This window comes from Carassius gibelio, chromosome B23, assembly GCF_023724105.1.
Source record: "Carassius gibelio isolate Cgi1373 ecotype wild population from Czech Republic chromosome B23, carGib1.2-hapl.c, whole genome shotgun sequence".
Taxonomy (NCBI): Eukaryota; Metazoa; Chordata; class Actinopteri; order Cypriniformes; family Cyprinidae; genus Carassius; species Carassius gibelio.
The window spans coordinates 21,964,899-21,986,622 of NC_068418.1; the positions used below are offsets into that span (position 1 = coordinate 21,964,899).

General features: G+C 37.8%; 1 protein-coding gene across 7 annotated transcripts; it reads right to left on the bottom strand.

The window, feature by feature from the left end:
- Positions 1 to 248: 248 nt before the first annotated feature.
- Positions 249 to 18,912, bottom strand: LOC128011704 (arf-GAP with GTPase, ANK repeat and PH domain-containing protein 1). 7 transcript variants are annotated; one of them, XM_052594385.1, is made up of 20 exons: positions 15,425 to 15,817; positions 13,938 to 15,237; positions 10,935 to 10,993; positions 10,486 to 10,573; positions 10,294 to 10,379; positions 8,554 to 8,695; positions 8,328 to 8,462; positions 8,123 to 8,238; positions 7,228 to 7,371; positions 6,365 to 6,445; positions 6,132 to 6,236; positions 5,344 to 5,527; positions 5,129 to 5,236; positions 4,055 to 4,192; positions 3,769 to 3,828; positions 3,384 to 3,532; positions 2,434 to 2,524; positions 2,097 to 2,319; positions 1,713 to 1,980; positions 249 to 987 (listed from the first exon to the last, which is right to left on the bottom strand). In XM_052594385.1, exons 2-20 carry the CDS (start codon positions 14,947 to 14,949, stop codon positions 781 to 783), a joined length of 3,396 nt encoding a protein of 1,131 aa, XP_052450345.1. In that variant the 5' UTR covers positions 14,950 to 15,237; positions 15,425 to 15,817; the 3' UTR covers positions 249 to 780. The 7 variants fall into 7 exon arrangements, with proteins under 7 accessions (XP_052450345.1, XP_052450349.1, XP_052450346.1 ...); XM_052594389.1 differs by lacking the exons at positions 13,938 to 15,237; positions 15,425 to 15,817 and adding an exon at positions 18,604 to 18,912; XM_052594386.1 differs by having other exon boundaries at positions 5,344 to 5,515; positions 13,938 to 15,818.
- Between the last annotated feature and the right edge of the window lie 2,812 nt (positions 18,913 to 21,724).

The following is a 21,724-nucleotide window of genomic DNA, read 5'->3' on the forward strand; positions in this document are numbered from 1 at the left end:
AGTCTTGCATTTACATGCATTTTGAGCTCATAAAACAATAAGAATATTTTAATGCACAATATATAAAAGTCATGTTATTCTGTCACTTGACATTTGTGTTGACACATACAGTATGATAGCAAAATGAATATTTTAACCAGATGATTTTTCTGAAAATAAAAAGGCCTTCGATGAAAGTGAAGTTATGAAGCATTAAAATGTAGAAAGATTGGGGCTTTGATCAAAAAAGATGGAGACTTAACAAGCAGTGCCAAAGAGAGGTTGAAGATCAGAGTTTATTGTCTATACTTTTTAGAAATGATGCACAATGACAAATACTATTTCTTCTGAATATAAACATGTTCTTACATTACATTACTCCCAGCCATGATGTCTATTTTAAAGAACGTTGACAGTCATAACGGTAAATACATTCCCTCAGATTGCTTTGGGAAACTCTCAAGCTACTTTTAATCTTGTAATGAATCTATTTGACAGAATATTAATCAGCATATTATTAATAATATTGCTTTGTAGCTGTTAAAACGGTTTGCATTTTCTGAAAAAGGCATGTTGGAATTTCTGTAGCTGTCATTCTAAGCCTGTTCTAATCTGGACAGTTAAGAGTTTCTTCTTTTCTTTTGACTTTTTCCCTTTTCTGAGGAATCCACAGGGATAAACATACAGTATATAAATACAGCATTGTTGGTGAATTCACAGACACACAGAACACACAACTCTGTCTGAAGAAATAAAAATGGTCCTGGCGAAAATGTTTATATGATCATGAATGTTCATGGGTTATGAGACCCTCCTCCTGGAATTGACACGTCCAACACTGGTGATGCTACTTTTGCGGGACAGAACGGGTGTCGGGGAGGTGGGCGACGTCTCACTGGGGCAGCCGTGTTGGAGAAGAATCTCAGCACACTCTTTGCTGCCGGCTTGGCGTGCCAACGTCAGTGCGGTTCTACCTTGCGGATCCTTTGACTTCACATCACTGCCATACTGTTGAGAACAATTAAGCAAAAAAAAAACACAAACATTAGAAATGTGCAAACAATGCAATCCTGAAAGTGCAAGAGTTAAAAGGAGTGATTCACCAAAAATAACATTTACCCAACCTCAGGCCATCCACAGATTTTGAGAAATTTTGCATTAAATCACTTGCTCACAAATGGATCCTTTGCAGTGAATGGGTGCCGTCAGAATGAGAGTCCAAACAGCTGATAAAAACATCACAATAATCCACAAGAAATCCACACTCCATTCCATCACTTAAGATCTTGTAAAGTGAAAAGCTACATGCGTGTGAAAAATCCATCAAGACGTTTTTATCTTTATCTAAAACATGAGTCCTTTATCCGTATTATTGCTTTCTCTAGTGAAAGAGTCATCTAATCTGGATCAGGAGTGAAATATGAACAGATGAAGCACAGTTAACAAACAAAACCAGTCCAGAACAGTTCAAAACAAATATTTTGGTGTGAGAGGACCATGAACTAATGGACTGGAGTGGTGTGGATTATTGTGATGTTGTTATCAGGACTCTCATTCTGACGGCACCCATTCACTGCAGAGGATCCATTGCTGAGCATTTCTCCAAGTCTGTTCTTACGAAGAAACAAGCTCATCTACAGCTTGGATGGTTTGAGGGTGAGGACATTTTCAGCCAATTTCCATTTTTGGGTGAACTATTCCTTTAACTCAAAGAAACAGGCTCAATAACTCACCCAGACCAGCAGCTGCGTCATGACCACGTCGCCCAGCTGGCAGGCCGCATGTAAAGCGCTGTGCTGCTGCTGTGCTGCTCCCTCTGGTGGGACGTTGATCACTTCCTTGGTGCTGTGTGCGAGGAGCAGCAGAAGTCTGAGAAGGTCTCTGTCGATTACTGCTTTAAGCAACCAAGTCGACATTGTGTCCTCTGAACACTGAGCCGGCAAGGGCGTCACAAATGCCCGCTGTTCATATTTGGCACGGATCCACGACTCTCTCTGCTCTCTGAGACAAACACAAAGCAAAGGCCAAATTCTTTCTGCTCTTCTTTGTGCCTCTGTAAACCAAAAATGACTGAACCACTTTCCACTATGACATTTCTTTACATTTAGTGAGCTAACCTTGTTGCCTCAGGTGTCAACTTTTGGCGCCCTTGGGTGCAGGTCTCCCAAATGTTGTTGGCCGTATGGTTGCCTATAGCCGAAAGCACTTTTGTGAGTTCACTGGGCCAGTCGTCCAGGTCTAGTGAGCGCACGCGGGACAGGTGCGTCCCCAGGTTCCGGTGTATCCCAGAACACTCGATGCAGATTAGAGCACCAAGATTAAGACTCGCCCATGTTGGATCTGCAAGGAGACCATCATTTTTTCATATACTGAACAATGACAGAGATCTCAACATACAGTACTTTTTGTTGTTTACATTTTCAATACAAGGCATTATTTCAGGACAGCACTTACTTGGTGCTCCGCAGTCCACACAGAGGTCGTTCCCTTTGGCATTTCGAATGGCCTGCAGGGCAACAGCTTCACTTTGGCTGTTCCTTCGAGCCTGGGAGTTGAAAAGTAAGTCTATTACTTTGTAATATTACAGGGCAATCTGTTTATATGTATAGGCTAACATGATTTATGCATGTAGGATGAATCGGCGTCATTTTTGGTCCGGAAACAAATCAAATGAGAAAATTATTACCCTTTTATTTGAAACTGTTAAAAAATAATTCAAACAAAAAATGAAAATATGCAGAAAAGCAATCCAAGATGTAGAGAAGTTTGCTTCCTCGTTAGAACAGATTTGTAGAAATGTAGCATTACATCACTTGCTCACCAATGGATGTGAATGGGTGCCGTCAGAATGAGAGTCTAAACAGCTGATAAAAGCACCACAAATATTCACAAGCAATCCACACGACTCCAGTCCATCAATGAATGTCTTGTGAAGTGAAAAGCTTCATGTTTGTAAAACTAAAATTTTTCTCTGGTGAAAAAGTAATCTCATCTGAATCCGGAGAGAAAGATTCAAGGACTGTTCACAAGCAAAAACAGCTCTAATGGACTCCAGGCGTGTGGATTACTTTGGATTACTGTGATGTTTTTATCAGCTGATTAGACTCTCATTCTGACGGCACCCATTCACTGCAGAGGATCCACTGGTGAGCGAGTGATGCAATGCAATATTTCTCCAAATGAAACAAGCTCATGTACATCTTGGATAACTTGAGGGTGAGTAAATGTTCCCCAAATGATCATTTTAGGGTTAACTATTCCTTTATACAGACTGTCCATAAAAAAAGTTCATGGACCTTTTGATGCATATTGCACATAAGTGTTCTCAAAAGCATATAAACGTTTGTGCAGCAAATGTTTGTCAGGCTGATAAAGATCAGATACATTTTTATTGCCCTCTTTACCTTATTTCTGCTCTCACAGCTCTGTAGACTTGCAAGGATCTGGCTTTCGATGGCCTGAACCCAGGCGTCCCTGTCCTCTTGACTTTGGGCTTCGAAATGCCAGCTCTGTCCTGTGCTGGAGATGATGATGAAGTCTGCGCTCTCCTCCTCTGTTTGGGCGAGAGCAACAGTTATTTACACGAGAGGAAGGGATCAATGAAAACACCCATTGTGTCCTCGGCCTAATGTATGGTCTCAGTATAATTATGTGTTTGAGAGAGACAGGAACATGGACAGAAACACTCAGACCCATTTGCTGTAATCTAATGATGTGACAAGAGATGGACATGGACACATACTGCAAGACGGAGTCAGCTCAGCCACTCGTTTCATACATCCACATTACCTGTTTTGTTAATGTTTCTCAAGCTACCAAAGCTTTTTAATTTCCACATTTTGCGCTTGGCTTGCGGTGCAAGAAATTAGTCCAGGGCGGCAGAGGATAAGAGGAAAGAAAGGAAGAAAAGACAGAGGAAAGAAAAAAGCAAAAGGACCTTAAAGGAAGCAATTGATCAGGCCCACATTGGAAAAGAGAGGAAAGCATATTCACCATAGTAGTAATAATGATTGCTTTATCGATGAAACTGAATCATTGTGGTGTCTGGTAATCTTTCATAAATCTGATCTCTTACCCTCGGCCTGCCCAGCCGCTGCGTCTCCTTTCAAGTTAATACTTCTGTTTCGTTTTTTCTTCTTCCGGTCAGTCATTGGAGAAGACAGGATCTGGTCTTTTCCTAAAGGAGGGCTTGTAGCCCCCTCAATGCTCGAGTCTGTTAAGAAGACGATACAAAAAAAGATGCCAGAAATTTCAAAACATTTCCTGCATAAGGTTTGTAACCATTCTGATGATAAGTCCACACCTAAAATACAATCACATTTGTATTAATTATTTTGAGTATTTTTAATTATAATAACATCAATACAATAGCATTTTATAAAAAAAATATATAATTTTATTCATAAGGTATATTTCACTTTTTTTGGTAATAAATCACATTAACAGTATAAAACACACACATTAACACTGAATATAACTAATAAAACTAAGTTTTCCTGTAGCTCAATTGGTAGAGTATTGTGTTATCAAGCGCAAGGTTGGGGGTTGGATTTCCTGGGAACACATGATAGGTAAAAATTGATAGCTTGAATGCACTGTAAGTCGCTTTGGATAAAAGCATCTGTTAAATGCATAAATTTAATTGAATTTTAATTTAAAACTAATGCTGGCAGTCATCAACCTCAGTATTTAACTAAATATTTTGGTACAAAAATTGGCGTAAATGTCATTGAGTAATATATGACTATTATTGATCTGAATATATGAACCAACAACTGAATATTGGAAATAAAGTGCTGATGAGCTACTGTCATTATCCAGTTAGTAGCTACTTTTAAAGGAATAGTTCACCCAAAAATGATCATTTTGTCATCATTTACTTACCCTCATGTGTAATCTGTATACATTTCTTTCTTAAGTTGAACACAAAAGAAGATATTTTGAAGAACCAAACAGTTGTTGGTCCCTATTGACTTCCATATTAGGGAAAGAAATACTGTGTAAGTCAATGGGGACCTACTATTTGATTACCAGCATTCTTCTAAACATCAGAAAGAAACCCATACAGGTTTTCATTCCTTTAACTAGTTATTCTTCAACACTGTTATGGAAAGAATGAGTAGAAACCATAAACAAAATATTTACGTACCCACACTGAAGCCTTTATTAGACACAGATGACGGGCAACGTTTCACCTTCTGATCATTATGAAAGGACAAACCACTTCTTGACGCCTCTTCTACAGTCAGAAGATTTGCTAAGAAAAAAAAAAAATCATGGCATTGAGAAATCTTTCAAATTGCTTTATTTGTGATGGAATAGAGAGAGAGAGAGAGAGAGAGAGAGATAGAGTTTTGTATTTACATGTAGCTCCCCCTTCGGATGACTGCTTGTCTTTACTGAGTCCATTTACACCGGGCGCAGGGACGAGAGTAGGGCCAGGGGACGGTCCACCGGGAGTAGCTGCGCGATGAAGACGCTTTCCTGGCACCTTCACTGTAACTCGCAATAAGTCCATCTCCTTACCTTGAGCATTCTGCAAAAACTCCTACAATCAGCAAAATACATATATACTTTGAGCATCAGTTACACAATCCAGAATACCCTGGTTCTTTTCTACAGCCAAAAATAGCACAACATAAAAGCTTTGGGTTTTGAAATGATTTTATAAATACTATAATGCAAAATGATGCAAGTACCATTGATCTTTTAAAAAAATAAAACGAAAGAAACAAAAACAAACCTAGGTCACCGGAGTAATATTGCATAACATTTTCTGGAGTTTAATGATTACAACCAAAATAAATCCACACCCAAAATATAATTATATTATAGATTTCTATAATAGAATAATAATATATTATAGAGTATTTTCCAATTTTACTTTTTAAGGCAGTTCAACTTGATGTAATAACTAAAACTGAAATAAAAATGTATAATATAAAATAATAATATAATAACAATATTATTAAATAATTATTAAAAATATGAAATAATAACATTTAATAATAAATAATTTAAATAGAAATAAATACACTACATGCAACTAATAAAGCTAAAAAGGAATGTGATTATATAAACGGAAGCGTACAGGAAGCATGTAGTGCTCTGTAAACAGAAAACCGTATTAACTGCAATGCAGCCTTACTCACATTCATATTTGAATGATACATAAGCATGCCGTTGTTTGACAGCGTCACATACTTCTTCTTCCACTCCTTATTTAAAGAGCGTTCACTGCGTTTCCACAAAGTCCCCTAATATAGAAAAGGCATGAATGTTTTTTTCAGAATGCAATGAGATTCAGACATTTTAAAGGGTCTTCTACACGTCCAAATACGTTTCTGGGTCTGCACAGAATTCAGTGCCGACATCTTACACATACCTGTTTAATAGGAACTGATCGACTGCTCGTGTCACTTCTGCTATCAGAAGCTCTTTTTTCAGAGTCACTCCCGCGACGGTTCTTAAATAACAGACATAGTTAAATAAAGTACAGATGAGAAGGAAGGTGAAACACAAAGGAAGGAAACAGATATGACTCATGAGATGAGGTGAATTTCAGAGTGACAACGAGAGTTCACATACAGAAACTAGGACTAAAAGATATAGTCATGCTTCTGCTTTATTGTAAAGCATTTAAAGGTGATGTGTGAAATTTCTGCACCAAAAAGAAACCAATGACTGTTTTTGAACAGGTTTCCCATTTAACTTAAAAAATGACATGCATCACCTCTGATATATCATTCAAATTTAAGTCCAATTGTATTTTAAAATATGAAAGACGGTATATCCAATTTTCTGTACAGTTTCACTGGTGTTGCACAAAATCTACCTGGCAAGTGTCACACGTATGATCTGTTTTGGTTTAGGTTTCTGTGTTTCCGTTCTCCTGCCTGGTTTGTTTCAGTGGTTTTTGATCAATTAGCTCCACACCTGTTTCAGTTCTCCCATTTAAGGCACGCGATGCAGGACTAGGCCAATAACAATCTTTTATTATGACCCACTAAGCAAACACAAGGAATCGAACTGGGGCAGCACAACAAGTAGACCAAAATAATAGCAGACAAAGGACCAAAGCAAAACACAGAACTTAAATTGAGAACTGAAACAGGTGTGGAGCCAATCAATCAAAAACCATGAAAACAAACAAGGCAGGAGAACGGAAACACAGAAAACTGAACCTAAACAGATCATACATGCGACAGCAAGATTTGATGCTCTCTGTAATGAGCTCAAAGAACTAACCGCAAATAAAGATGTCCGTCGTCGGGGAAGAATTCTTTGCGAGGCCCCGTCTCCACTTGCCCCACCCCGTATGTCTTTGTGACTTATCACAGGGGTAGAAGGCAAAGAGGAGGGGTAATCACTACTCTGACCCCCATTACTGGTCTAAGAGAGGATGATGGGATGGAGACAAGAATGAGACAGAAGTTGTAATGGTGAATGTTGATGGAGACAAGAAAAGTGTCACAATCACACAAAACAGTCAAAAACATGTACAATTGTGCGATGCATTGGTCTGAAAATTTAATTGAATACACTTAAAAGTGTAATAATTTATAATCGATCTATAATAGAATATAACTTTAATTTCTTGTCCAAAAAAGTAATTTGAATTATTATTATTATGTAATTAAAATGAGTACAATTATCATACCATAGCAATAAACTAAAATTCAGCCAAACTGTGACTAAATATCAGATTTTCAGCATAGCATATATAATTAAGCAAATAATATTTAATGATTCTGATCAGAACGTTTTGTCAAAGCAAATTTGCAAAACCATCACGGTTTTAATTAAAATACTTCACAAAAATTATAATAAAGTGTCAGTCTCAAAGAAACGTCCAGGTCATATTTAAAAAATAAATAAATAAATGTAACAGAAAATATTAACTTATGTTTAAGATATATATTAAGATATATATATAATTCATTACATAAATTTAAGTGTATGATTTAATTGATTATTTACATTTTTTTTTTTACATTTACATATTTTTGCATTACATTAATGACAATTAGAATTTTCCCCCCCACATTTAGAACTGAAAGAAAGTAGAAAGAGACCCAAACATTTTTGACAGCTTTCATGAGATTCGTCCAAGCATCAGACAGACTCATGAGGCCTGAGATACCTGTCCGGGCCCTGACACTGGAGTCGAGGCCCCTGAGTGACTCGGAGAGTTTGGGAGGGATTTACAGGAGGCCAGAAGGGCGGCTTGCTTCTTGGCAGCGACAATCTTGTGAGTCACTAAGTGTGAAACAAGATTGCCCAATCAACACTTGCATCCTGTTCAAAAGAATTGTGCCATTTTAGCCCTATTTTGAGATGAAACTCACTTTCATTAAATACTCTGTCCACGTTAAGACCATATGTGGCACAGGTCTCAAAATAAGTGCAGCGACGCACATCTATACACAGCTGCTGGACTCTCTTGTCCTCAATCACACGGGCATTAGTGCTACTGATCTTATCTGCAGGAATAAAGACAAATATAGAGTTTGTACATACTGTAATGTCATATCGCTCAATATATCACCCCGAAACCAAGACAAAAGCTCTTACCTTGCGTTCCAACTGCTATAATAGGGATTTCTGCTATGTTACGATGTGCGCTTAGCTCACTGTAGTTCTTGTACACTTCCTGGAAACTTGCTTCATTTTCCAGACTAAAAACTAGGATGACGCCATCCAGCCAGTTGCAGATCTACAATCACAAATTAGGAATGAAAAAGATGGAAAGAGGGAATAGCTTTTTAAGGAATAGAAATGAAAATTTGCTGAAAGTTAATCCCCCTCGGATTTGGAGAAATGTAGCATTCATTATAACCAGAAGTTATGGTTTAAAGTTTAAAAGCCTTAACGATGGATTTGTTTCTTATAAACGTGTAGTATTTTGGTTCGCAAGATGTTCATTGATGGACTGCAGTCATGTGGATTACTTGTGGATTATTGTGATGTTTTTAATATCAGTTTTTTGGACTCTTTTTCTGACGGCACCCATTCACTACAAGAGGACCCTTTGGTGAACAAGAGATCTAATGCTAAATATCTCCAAATCTATTCTGACAAAGATGAATAAACTCCTCTATATATTGGATGGTTTAAGGTTGAGGGAATTTTCAGCAGATATTTTGGGGTGAACTATTCCTTTAAAGCAGAATACACTACTGTTCAAAAGTTTGAGGTCATTAAAGAATCCAGAATTTATAAAATTTTGTTTTATAAAAGTTTCTACAAAAAGGATTAAGCAGCTGTTTTCAAAGTTGACAATAATAAGATATGTTACTTGAGCAGCAAATCAGCATATGTGACCCTAGACCACAAAACCATTCTTAAGTGTCCATTTTTTCAAAATTGAGATTTATACATCATCTGTAAGCTGAATAAATAAGCTTTATTTTTTTTTTTATTATTATTTTTTTTATTAGGATCAGACATTATTTGGCTGAGATACAATCTGGAATATGAGAGTGCAAAAAAATCTAAATACAGAGAAAATTGCTTTGGAGTTGGTCCAAATGAATTCTTAGCATGCATATTACTAATCAAAAATTGAGTTTTGATATATTTACGGTAGGAAATTTAACAAATATCTGCACGAAGCATGATCTTTATTTAATATCCTAATGATTTTTGGCATAAAAGAAGAATCTATAATTTTGACCCATTCAATGTTTTTTGGCTATTGCTAAAAATATACCCCAGCGACTTTTCATTTTTAATTTAAATTTTTATTGGAATCACAGGAATAATTCACATTTTCAAATATATTCAAATAAAAAACTGTTATTTTCACTTGTAATAGTGTTCTACAATATAACTGTTTTTACTTTATTTTTGATTAAATAAATGCAGCCTTGATGAATCTGACTTCTTTCAAAAACTTTTTTTTTAAGTTACTGAATCCAAACTTTTGAATGCAAGTAAAAGTTTATCTGTTTCAAACTTGTGTGTTTTCATCTTTAGGCCCCAGAATATACTCTACATGAATATGTACATTCTTGTTACGCAAACTCAATTTTGGGCATTCAAAATGTGTCAGAAACAATTCATAACAAAACATAAGAATGCAGAATTCTTAATATTTCTTATATTTGCTGTTACGTAATTGCAAAAATTCTTCTTTGGTTTCTAGTTAAGCACATCTGGTTTAATGGGCCAGACAACTTGCTGGTGGTTTGCTACCGCCACACTACTGTTAAGTATATAAAAAAAAAAGAGTAAGATGCTAATTTAGCCATATATTTACTGTCTTGCATCCTGTGTTTCTGTCTGAAGTGAACTTTGCAGAAATGAACACACCTGTGCACTTGGTGGGCCAGATTCCTCTCGGATCAGCAGTAAATGATTCTGTCCCTCCACCAGCACCTCTTTTTTATACCTTCCACCTTCCAGAGAAGAAAAAAAAAAGCGAAAGAGAAGATAACAATAATGCACCTAAACGGTTAAAATGACAGTCCTCATAGCACAGATGAGAAAAAACAAAGTTCTCACCCTCATGCGACTCAAGTGGAAGATAACTTCCTGTGATGAATCTGTTTACCAGAGCAGATTTTCCACTGCGAAGGCTACCCAGAACCACCTGAATGCGGCATAAACATAATATTCTTACTCCACAAAACAAAAATGACATTTTTTAGATCTCATCTGAAACTAAGGACACATTTAAGACTACTATGGTCTTTTCTCATGAGAAGCATAAGCAGGATTTAAGCAAAAGTCTCCTGTTATCCTCTTTTAATTTTGTTGGTGTTTAGAAGAAAAATGTTGGATTTGAAAGAGATCTAATCAGATTTTTTTCCCCCTAGAGGCAACTCAACAATATGACTAAAATTAAAAAGAAATATTTTTAGTGCACTTAACAAACTGAAATATTGTTTTCATAGATGTATGCCTAAAATGGTTGTTTTTATGCTTAAAAAATAAATAAGTGTTGTTCTCACCAATCGCAGTTCTGGAATAGCACGAGTTAGGGTCCATTCCTGGCTATTGGCACATGATGCTGAAAAACAAACAAAAAACAAGTCAAAGTTAAGTAATAGTTTCAAATCAATGACAAAAACACCTCTTCCCTATGCTATGACAATGCAGTGTGTTTGGGAGGCTTTTAATGTGTTGCAATGTGGTTTCTGAGTGGTTTTGGGTGGTTTCCAAAGTAAAAAAACATCTGTCTCCAAGTTGTATATTCTATATTTAAAAGGTTGACCCCATTTGACTAAAGTATTGGGGTTAGTTTTACCTGCAGTCACCAAACTCATTGTCATGAAGCCAGACAACTTTCTATACTATAATCATTAGCTCTGCCCAACAGGAAATAGGCTATTTTGCATTGAATTTGGATTATTTTTTTGAACATTCATGTGATCATCACCAAACTAAGTCAACATTGCAGCAAAACATTGAAACAGATTTTTTTACATCTCAAAAGGTGTTCCACTGTCATGGTATTAAACCAATGACAAAAAGAAGGTGAACAGGACGAGTCTCATATCCAAGTGCAGATCAATTTAGGGTTCTATACTTGGTCTTATTCTGGTCTGCATTGGACGTGCTTAGCAAGCACCACTAATAAAAGTACAACAGAAAAATAGATGAATGAATCATATAACAGAAAATGCAATGGGATATGTGCTGGTTTATGAATATTATGCATTTCTGTTTTTTCCAAAAAAAGATCTCTCATATCGATCTATGGTTTAAATACCCTCGTTCTGACCCTTAATGTCAGTGACGTGAAACTTCAGATGACTCACTTACAGGAAGAGCGAGTTTGACATGATTTTATAATTACACGGTGATCACAACACTCACTGAGCAGCAGGATTAATGACCTTGTCACGTCACGTCTCACCACATTATTTTTCGTGACTATCAAAGTCAGGTCAGGCCCAAGGCAGCGTTCTGATTCCAACACAAATCTGTGTCCATTTAAACACAGGTCAGGCGTTGCCCTTCTGTTGCACATTTCTATGCTGCATCGAAGTGCATTTTGATTACACCATAGCCTCGGATGATGGTTCATCTGGAGGTGTTATAAATCTCTGAAAATTCACAGGGCGTGAAGGACTGCAGGTGTATCTGTGCAGCAGCGAGCATGGAGCTCCCACACCCCTCTCTGCTTTATATTGGAAGTCTTAGCACACGCTCACTATTTTTCATCAGCGGTTCAGACCCGGCGCCCAGTGATAGTCGGGAATGTCACCTAATTTTTTTGTGTGCTTTCACAGCTGTGGGTGCATCAAGTGGTGGATGAGATGCTTTTGTTCGGTGCGATACACCCTTGTGACCGGCGTGGACTGATTAAAGCAGCATCTCATGATGCACAGATGCAGGAGTTCACAGCTTACGCTCTGAGTTGGCACTCGTGTCGTTTGCAGTTTCCTCTCTCACGCGCCACCCACGACACAGCGGAAGAGGTTTAACCCCCTCCGAATTCAGCGCAGTTCTATGAGGTCATTGTACGGCAGGGCACATCAGGAGTCAAGCCAGTGCGGTTAGACAGTGCCATCCTTATGTGCAATATACCACATGCCACCCCCTCCATCTAAACGGACTCTCTATGTGTCAAATTCTAAAGCTGGTCTCTCTCGTTTTCAAAAGGACCCCTCCTAGCATACCCTCACTCCCATTCATTTCATCTGTAGCTCACTCCCTGGCATAACGCAGCCACACAACAGGCAACTCTCTCAGCCCTCCCTGTTGCCATGACAACCCCACTTCCAGCCGCTGCTTCAGTTTAGTCGGAGAACGCATACGTAAATATTTTGTGTGCGCATGCGTTGTGTGTACAGACACATCAATCCTTTTGCTCGTAGGATATAGACCACACACCCCTATACTGAGTTGTGCAATTGAGCAATTACCAATTCTACCTTATCAACTGAGGAGCCTAATTATCAAATCTATATTGTTGAGAAATATAGACGTTGTTTGAAATGAATCATTTGTTAAACAAGCTCTGCATATAAATGAGTTGAAGGCATCTCTGCAACATTAGAAGCCAAACCAGCTTACTTTGCTCGGGTGGGTTTGAAATGCATGTGGCAAAAGTGAAGCTTATTCATCCAGCTTCCTGTGGATTCAGATAATGCCTGCATCTAAAACCAATGCTTCACCTCCAGTTTAGAGCACTAAAATCCATGGCTGGATATGGTTTGAAATTTAACCAGGCTGGTGATGAAAGGATTGAAGCTTCCGTGAAAGAATGAGATCAGAATACAAGAAGTGGGTGGAACATCAAAGATGGGATTAGGATGTTGGGCAAAATGATGATGCCTGTGGCATGGGTATTATCAAATTTGTTTCCCATTCCATTTTTCCAGTGCAGAAACAGAAACAGTAGGGGGTGGCTATAAAGAAAAGGCTTGGATGCTTTCAGTGTCTTAAATCTACATCCCTAGGCATTAGAATTAATAAAACCAGAATTCCCCTAAATGTGTGTGCATAGACCTCCACATGTCAGTTTTTAAAATTAATGTGAACTTAAACAAGATGATATATATATATATATATCTTCTTATATATCAACTATATTAGCTGAATAAAAAAAATCATAAGTGTCATCAGTCCTCATGCCATTCCAAACCTGTATGTCTTTCTTTCTTCCTTGGAATACAAATTATGTTTTTAAAAAATCATTTTTTCCAGACAATAAAAATCAGTGGGGTCCAATATTGTTTTAGAATCGTTCACTGCATAGATAAAAACGTTTTTTAAAATATCTCCTTTTGTGTTCCACAGAAGAAATAAAGTAATTTGGTTTTCAGAATTGCACCATTTTGGGGTGAACAATCCTTTTAATGTAAATGTAGCATTTAGAAAACTTGCAGATGCATTTCAGACATCCATATACAAGGAAGTCCTCATTTACAAAAGGTGAAACAATCCTACTTCTGCTTATCTGAGTTTCTGAGCTGTGTATGGATGAGTAAGTCTTGTTCTCCTACCTTCTTCCTCACTGGATTCCCTCTGAATGGTGCTATAGACCGGGGTCACAATGGTTGCACTGGTTGCAACTTGAGTGCTCTTGGTAAAAATGCCACTAATGAATCTTAGCATCTTGCGGTCACGTGCTGAAGCCCCCTGGGACTGAGCTGTTCTAAAGTCTGTCACCATTTGACCACCTTTGCACTTCAGGAGGTCCTCAGACAGACAGTTCAGGTCACTGTTGTCCAAGGTGCGACTCTTTCCTTTGCGTTGAGGCTTGCTAATCAAGGCGACAGGGGTCGGAAGAGATGTAGATCCCACCTTTAATCTCTCAGCTCGAGGGCTTTGGGTTCGCATGGCTATGATGTCCCCTTCAGTGGGCGTCTTCATCCCAACAGCCCCTTTGAGGTCTTCATCACAAGGTTTCACTTCACTTACAGCCCACGATGCCCGAAAAGATCCAGGAGTCGGGCTGTTTGGGGACTGGATCCTGGTCCGACTGTCCTTACGGTCAAGGCTCTTGGAGGAGGCATGGATGTTCTCTCTGGACTCCTTGAATTCACGGCCACCGCTGTGAGCTTTAAGGAGTGACACGGGCCGCTGGGTCGCACGGACTGGGATGTCACCAAGATGCCTGGCTACATCTCGGGGGAAAGAGGTTTGAGGCATTCCAGTATATTCTCTGGCTCTTCCATTTTCTGTGGAGGGTGAGATCATTGATTTTTGGGGATGAACACCATCTGCAAAAAGTGCCTTGTCCTCCCTTGGGCTTTGGAGTATTTCCTGTTCCACTGAGAATTTGACAGATTCTCCAGCTTCCAGCTCAACAGCCTCACCCATTTTCTGCTGTTCCTGGCCCTCATTATTGGACCCAGCATGCTTGAGATGTTTCGCTCCATCAGAACTGTACACTGCTCCCCCCAAAGCCGGCCTGGACCTCTCCAGCTCATTCTCCTCAGTGGTTTCTACCTTCACCAGTGTGAGGGAGATAAGGTAGGTGGTTTTTGACTGTGACGTCCCGGTTCGGTTCATGTGGTCCAGAATTTCTCGACAGTCCAAGGACAGAAAATCAATTCAAAGAGTCAAATGATCTTGTTCAATGTCTTCCAAAGCAGAAAGAAATCACAGGAAGAGACAATTCAGGCAAGTATGTCAAAAAGAAGTGAACCGTGACCTCGTTCCCTAGAGTGGGAAAAAATGTTGCTAATGTCCTTTGTGCTCTTTCACAGCTTCATGTTTCTTCCCAGACTTCATTCTCTTCTTTTTGCTGTCCTCTCACACCTATTTTAAGCATGCAGACATGTGCCCACCTCTCCACACCTGCATGAAAAGCAAGCTCGTGATTCCATTGACTACGTTCAACAAGAGGCAGGTTCGAAGGCAAAAATGAAAATACACGAGAAAGAAACCAGACTGAAAATTCCTTCAAGGACAACAAAGAGTAAAATTACATCTGGGAGACATGCAGAACTAGTAACCTCAGATCAAGGCACATCGTTTCACCAACCTGCTCCACGGCGTGCGCAGGAGACGCTGACAGAAGAGTCAAACTGGGGAGTCAGTCTACATGCCACATGGATCGGTGCAAACGTTCATGGCAAATCCACAGAGAGAGATCCCAGTGTCCCCATACAGAATCTATCCATCACGCCTCCAGTGAACGGTGCGTCAAGCAGTCTGGGATGCCAATAAAGCAGACATGCATGACAATCATGCTTCGTTCGAGAGAGGAAGCTGCATCTCACGCCAAAGGTTTAGACGAGTCACGTATCATGAACAAGGGTCCCTCAGATCTCTCCAGTGGAAGGTCTTCTTCAAACCAACGCAGAACGGCACCATGCAGGAATACCCTGCTCTCTCCATCTCCTGCTTCTCTCTCTCTTTCTCTCTCTGCCCTTGTCACCAGTCAGACAGCTCCCAGCCCCTGCTTTCCACAGCCTACTACCCCCTCCTCTTGCTCTCACTCCCTCCCTCTCTTGCGTTCTCCCTCTATTTTCTCTCACTTGCACACTCTCTCTTGCTTAAAAAGCAAGAATCAGTGATGTGTTGAGGAATAAAGACAGACTGTAAAGCTTGCAAAGGTTCTGACAGGGAAAGAGATTCAACCGCACAAGAAAAAAAAACAAATATGTGGTTACGTGCAAAGCTAATCGAGACTGACACATCAATCAAGCAAATTTTGCACCAGTGCTGTATCAGGCAGCAATGTGCCACATATTACAGTCACAGTCAGTACAGTGATTCAGGAGCCGCCGTGTCCCCCCACCTTTTCTTTCCTAGACACTGAGCTTGCTTGTTACCAAGGTATTCTGAGGCTAAACTCCTCCTCCTGCATGCACTGATTCCATCTAGTCTCTGGCTCCCATTCGCTATCTCCATATCTTACCCCCTGCTCTGTGCACTCACGTCCTTGCCAAGGTGTGTATGAATGAGTAAGTGATTATGTGAAGGCATGCAATATTATTGACATATTTATTGACTTATCTGTTTGTCAAGTGGGCTTGATTAAATTGTACATTGAGTAAATACTACACTCAAATTTATTCAAAACACTATCAGAAAAAAAGGTACAACAGCTGTCTCTGATGCAGAATCCTTTCAAAAGGTACTAATATGTACCATTTAGATACCAATATGTACACCTTAGGTACTAATATGTACCTTTAAGATACTAATATGATACCTTTTTTCTGAGAGTGTAGCATGGATGAGAGTAAAAAAAAAAAAGCTGTTCTATGCAAGACTATTTGGATGTCTGGAGAGAAATAAAAAAGACATCACCACATTTTAATTATATAAGAAATAATCTTGTAGAGGAAGGAGTTGTCTTTTTATTCACAGCCGTATTGAGTTTACGAATCAATAATATATGCTATTGATTGCTATCTATCATGAAGACAGATGTCATATAAAACACAATTCAGTTTAGGAAGATGACATTCAGGTATTTGTTTGAATGTCTCTCAATTTATTTCTTTTTATTGATTTGCTTCTTTACTGATTAGTGGATTAGTCACTATTACTATCGCTCATAGTTAAGGTTAAGGATTAAAAAAAAACTCTTAAAGGGACAGTTCACCCCTAAAATTCCCTACTGAGATGAAAATACAAAGCACTGTTTCGTTTATATATAGTATTGTTCTGCTAACTATACAATAGTAGACAGTAGAGATCTCACACTCATAAATATAATTTCCCCTTTCTCTTTCTTCCCTAGTTCACTGTTACTCTGCCTATTTCCCACTCTCTTGGCTCCCTGCAGTAAGCAACATTTAAATGTGTCAGTCCTATTCTCAAATCCCTATGCTAAGAAGCCCACAGCAATGACTTCCCCTTTACCGTTTCCTTCACTTTTATTTTATTCCCACCAAGCATAATTTGAATCATCATATGACTATGTGGGCTACATAAATCAAATCCAAAGAGCATCCTCTTGTTTTTTCACTATTTGATTTGATCTGTTCAGCAGTTTTCGGCAGAGACATCATTAGTGATGCTGGTTACTGCAAGTGATCAAATGGAAAACAATAAAATGGTTTCTATATGATAGAATAAATATCATAAGCAACCAAAATACCTCAGAGACCACCCAGAATATCTTAAAATCACTGTGCCAAGTTTTACATACAGTACTGAAAATATCTTGTTTTAATTTAAGTTCTGGCTTATAGAAAAATAAGGTGTGAGATTGTGCTCATAAAGTCTTCATATTGTGACGGATGCATAAAACGCTTACTAGAGGAAGTGCGAGAAGGAAGTAAAGTACCATCAAACACTATATTAAAGACGCATTAGTCAGTGACACCATATGTTCTGACCTTAAAATATACACACGTCAATGCTTACAGCTAACACAGTATATAAATGTTTATAAATGTATAAAAGTTTATAACTGAACTTTATGTCCTGCTCGATCGATGCCAGATTAAATCAAATCAGACAACACATTTCCCCAAAACAAAACAAAAAAGAGTGTAATCTTGTGGAACTAAAAATAATTAGGTCAGATACTAAGTATAAGAGTAGCACTCAATAGACAGGTGGTGCCTCAGATGGAGAGGATGTGGCTTTCGTGGGCAGCAAGAGAGCGTCAGACAGGAAATGGACGAGCACTTCGTGTTCAACATCTTGCCAGCATGACGACGTCTCTAAGATGGTGCTAATGTTTCAACCTGGGCCTCTTTAAATTAACATCCACGATTCTGATTCTACATCCGGACTGTAGTAGTAACGGTTCATCATCACAGACTAATGGAGGAGCATGTGCATTTGGAGACTCCGCTGGATGTATAATTCAATTTAACAAGACTTAAAACATTTATGTTCCTTTTTATCTGTCTGCCTTCTCGAAAATATACATTTGGGACATTTTATAATATGACATTATTACGAAACTCAAGATAATGAATATAATACTGGAAAAAAATAGCAATAGCAGTCGAAAGCCTAATTCCTCGCAAATTGTGCATTTTAACTTACACAAGGAGCTTATGAACGATTAGTAAACTTGTTTTCATCTGAGGATGATCTTGATACGAAATCAGAATAAAGTCGAACAGCGTGCAAGTCTGTCTTGGTAAGTCCAGACCCCTAAAGACCCTAAAGTCAACATCACACCTCACAAAACGATATACGGGAATCTATCAGCAAGTGTTTTAGGGGACAAAATAAACATAACAGGCTCACCTTGAATGCTGTGTAGAAAGACCTTTAGTCCTGTCCTGAGCTGCTGGTCCTCAACCCTCTCCAACTGTTTGAGAAATTTGTTTATGGTCTTTTGCAAGCTTTCATGTCTTCTCACCTCAGCTCTAATTGCAGTCGAGTGTGTAACTTTATTTGTGCTATTCATATTTAGACCAATGTGACTGCTCAAAATGCATGGAGTTTCTCCAGTAACCCATCAGCATTTCCTGCCCGTTCTTTCATGTCAATGTCACGTACAGAAGCAGAAAGCTGTTCAGACTCTAGCTATGCAGCTCAGAGCAGAAGTAGTTTTGCTTGCATGAATTTCCTCTCTCTCTCTCTTTCTCTCTGAATTCACTTCCTGATTTTAAAAAGTGTCACCATCTCATAGGCTGCTTTCTTGCAAACAGGATTTTGTGGTAAATTCAAGGCAACGGTTACAAAAAATAATAAGACCTTTGGTTTCAAACTGCAAATAAGATTTCAAAAAGACATACTCATGTTTATTTTTAGATTTAGAGCTGCATTGGTAAAACCTCATTACAGATATGAGGGGAAAAAAACATATTATGATACCAATGATACAAACAGGTCTGTCAGACATTTTTCAGAAAGGTTATGTCAGGATAGATTGTTTCAATGTTATACATTTTAATTATATAATAATCAGTTAACAATCAATTAAGAGTTAGATATTTCTTTTCATTTTTATATTTCATATTATAGGCTATTTACTAGTATGTTTAGTATGAACACTTATTATGATTGTACAATAAGGGAAATTGGGCCTTACTGTAACATGCTGCTCGTCAGAAATGGGTATTTAAAAAAAATAAAAAATGTAAATTTGGGCACATTAATATCAGGGACAGTATAAGTGTAACAAGTTTTATCATTACTATTTAACAATGACTTATTTATTTTTTATAATAGGCTGTCTGTTATTGGCTTAAGTTTTTTTTTTTCATATAATATGCTATAACGTGACAACTTATTCTATACAGTGTCAAGATTTCGCTTTATTTTGTACTAAATATTTTAATGTATGTTCCTAAATCAATTGACATTCAGAAATAAACCTATTCTGAGAAATAGTAACTGGAGTGAAATGTGTGACAGTTAGCCTCAGACCACCCTATACAACTCCATAAAACATAAAGTAATGTTTGTCGTTTATGGGAATTTCTCACATGAGATGTAAAACGTACCTAAATATACACTGATGGTGTCTTCAGGCATTCATAGTGTCTGATTCAGAATGTGGGCCTGTCTTTATCATCAGTACTCAATGCAGCATCTTGTGTCTCACACGACCGTGACGACAGAGGGCGGGACTGAAGTGTGACGTGGTTTGTTGCTACTCTGTTCAGCCAATGATGCTTAAGCAGCACACAAGCATCACTTCAGCGTTGTTTTGAATATCATTCAACAAGGTGCGAAGGGCGGATCGCTATTTACTGTAATCGTTCAGTCAGAACCCTCTATCTCAGTAAACATAGTATTATCCTCAAGCATTATAAACAAATTCACGTTAAGTATGAAAATGATCACTTTGTGTGCGATGAAATACTTGCCTTGTCTTTCATGAAGCATGCATGTTTGCGGACAGGCGGGCAAATTTACTGTGATACCGTCTCTAAACATGTCTTAATTTCTTTAAGATGCTTAAGGTTTTTAAATAACATGAGTATGACGGCTTCTGTGGGATAATTAACAACGAATTTGATACATTATGACAATGCACGTGTGCTATTTGGTAGCAGAAACGTTTACTTTCGCGATCGTGAGAGGACAAGGAATTATAATTATTTTATAAATATGTAAAATATATTATATAATTATATTATTTTTTATATTAATATGACATTATTTCAAACACTTCCTTCATTTAAAATAATAATTAAAATAAAACAAAAAACATTGAGATAAGAAAGGGAAGTGTGGAACTGTGTTTTTTTCCCGCTGGCCTTCCATCTTTTTTTTTTCTTTTTTTTTTTTTGATTGAATATTTTGGACATCCCGTTCTGTTATTTGTATATTCTTCATATGGTAGTTTTTTTTTTTTTTTTGTCAACCAAACTGTTCATGGCAAATATAAGGACATTCTCTATCCCATAGCGTCGAATTATATATATATATATATATATATATATATATATATATATATATATATATATATATATATATATATATAGCCTTTATCTATATTATTACAATAATATTATAAACAAACCACAAGAGCCAAGCGCGTGTCTGCCGCTAGAGGGTCTGCGCGGTTTCGATTGACGTCACCGGCTGGGTCAGTCCATAGACTGTATAAAAACCATAGTATAGACAGGATCAGCCCATAGATTCAGCAGTAGACGCTTCATTGGCTGCTCAACCTCACGTCAACGTCGCCGCCATATTGCTCCGGGCAACTCTCCATAACTCTCATATCGGTAAAAATAGGATTAGTGATGGAGGTCTTAAAGTTGTTGACTTTACCCTCTTTAACCATGTATTAAAAGTAAATTGGTTGAAAAGCTTTATTAAAAAATAGACTCAATTTTGAACACATTACCTTTTTTTTTTTTTTTTTTTTTTAAGAAAACAAGAGTTATTGAATTTTTGCCACATAGCCCCTTCTCACTTGGTAAATTATCCATTAAATTAGCTAAATTTCACCAACAGGCTCCATTATCGTGGTTACTATTTAACAAAAATAAATTTTCACCTCACCGTTGTTTTATTTGGAATAATCAGAACATGGTTTATAGAAATAGGCCAAGTCCTTATTTTATGAGAGATGGTATTTAAATAATATATTTTGTTAGTCAATTGATTGATAACAATGGTCAGCTTTGTTCCTTTTCAGAATTTTCCATGAAATTTGATTTTGGAGCTTCGTTAAAAGACTATAACACTGTATTTAATGCCATTGGTGTAGAAACTATTTTGAAAGGAGAGCAAACTTTTAATCCTATTTCTTTATGTAACAACTCTATCTTAGAAGAAAGGCTCTTTATTGTTGAGGACAAATTTAATAACCGCTTTGTTCGAAATCATATCAACAAAAAATTTATTCCCGTGTCATCTTTTAAATGGAAAGCATTGTACAATGTTAATTGGAGTTTCGCTTGGT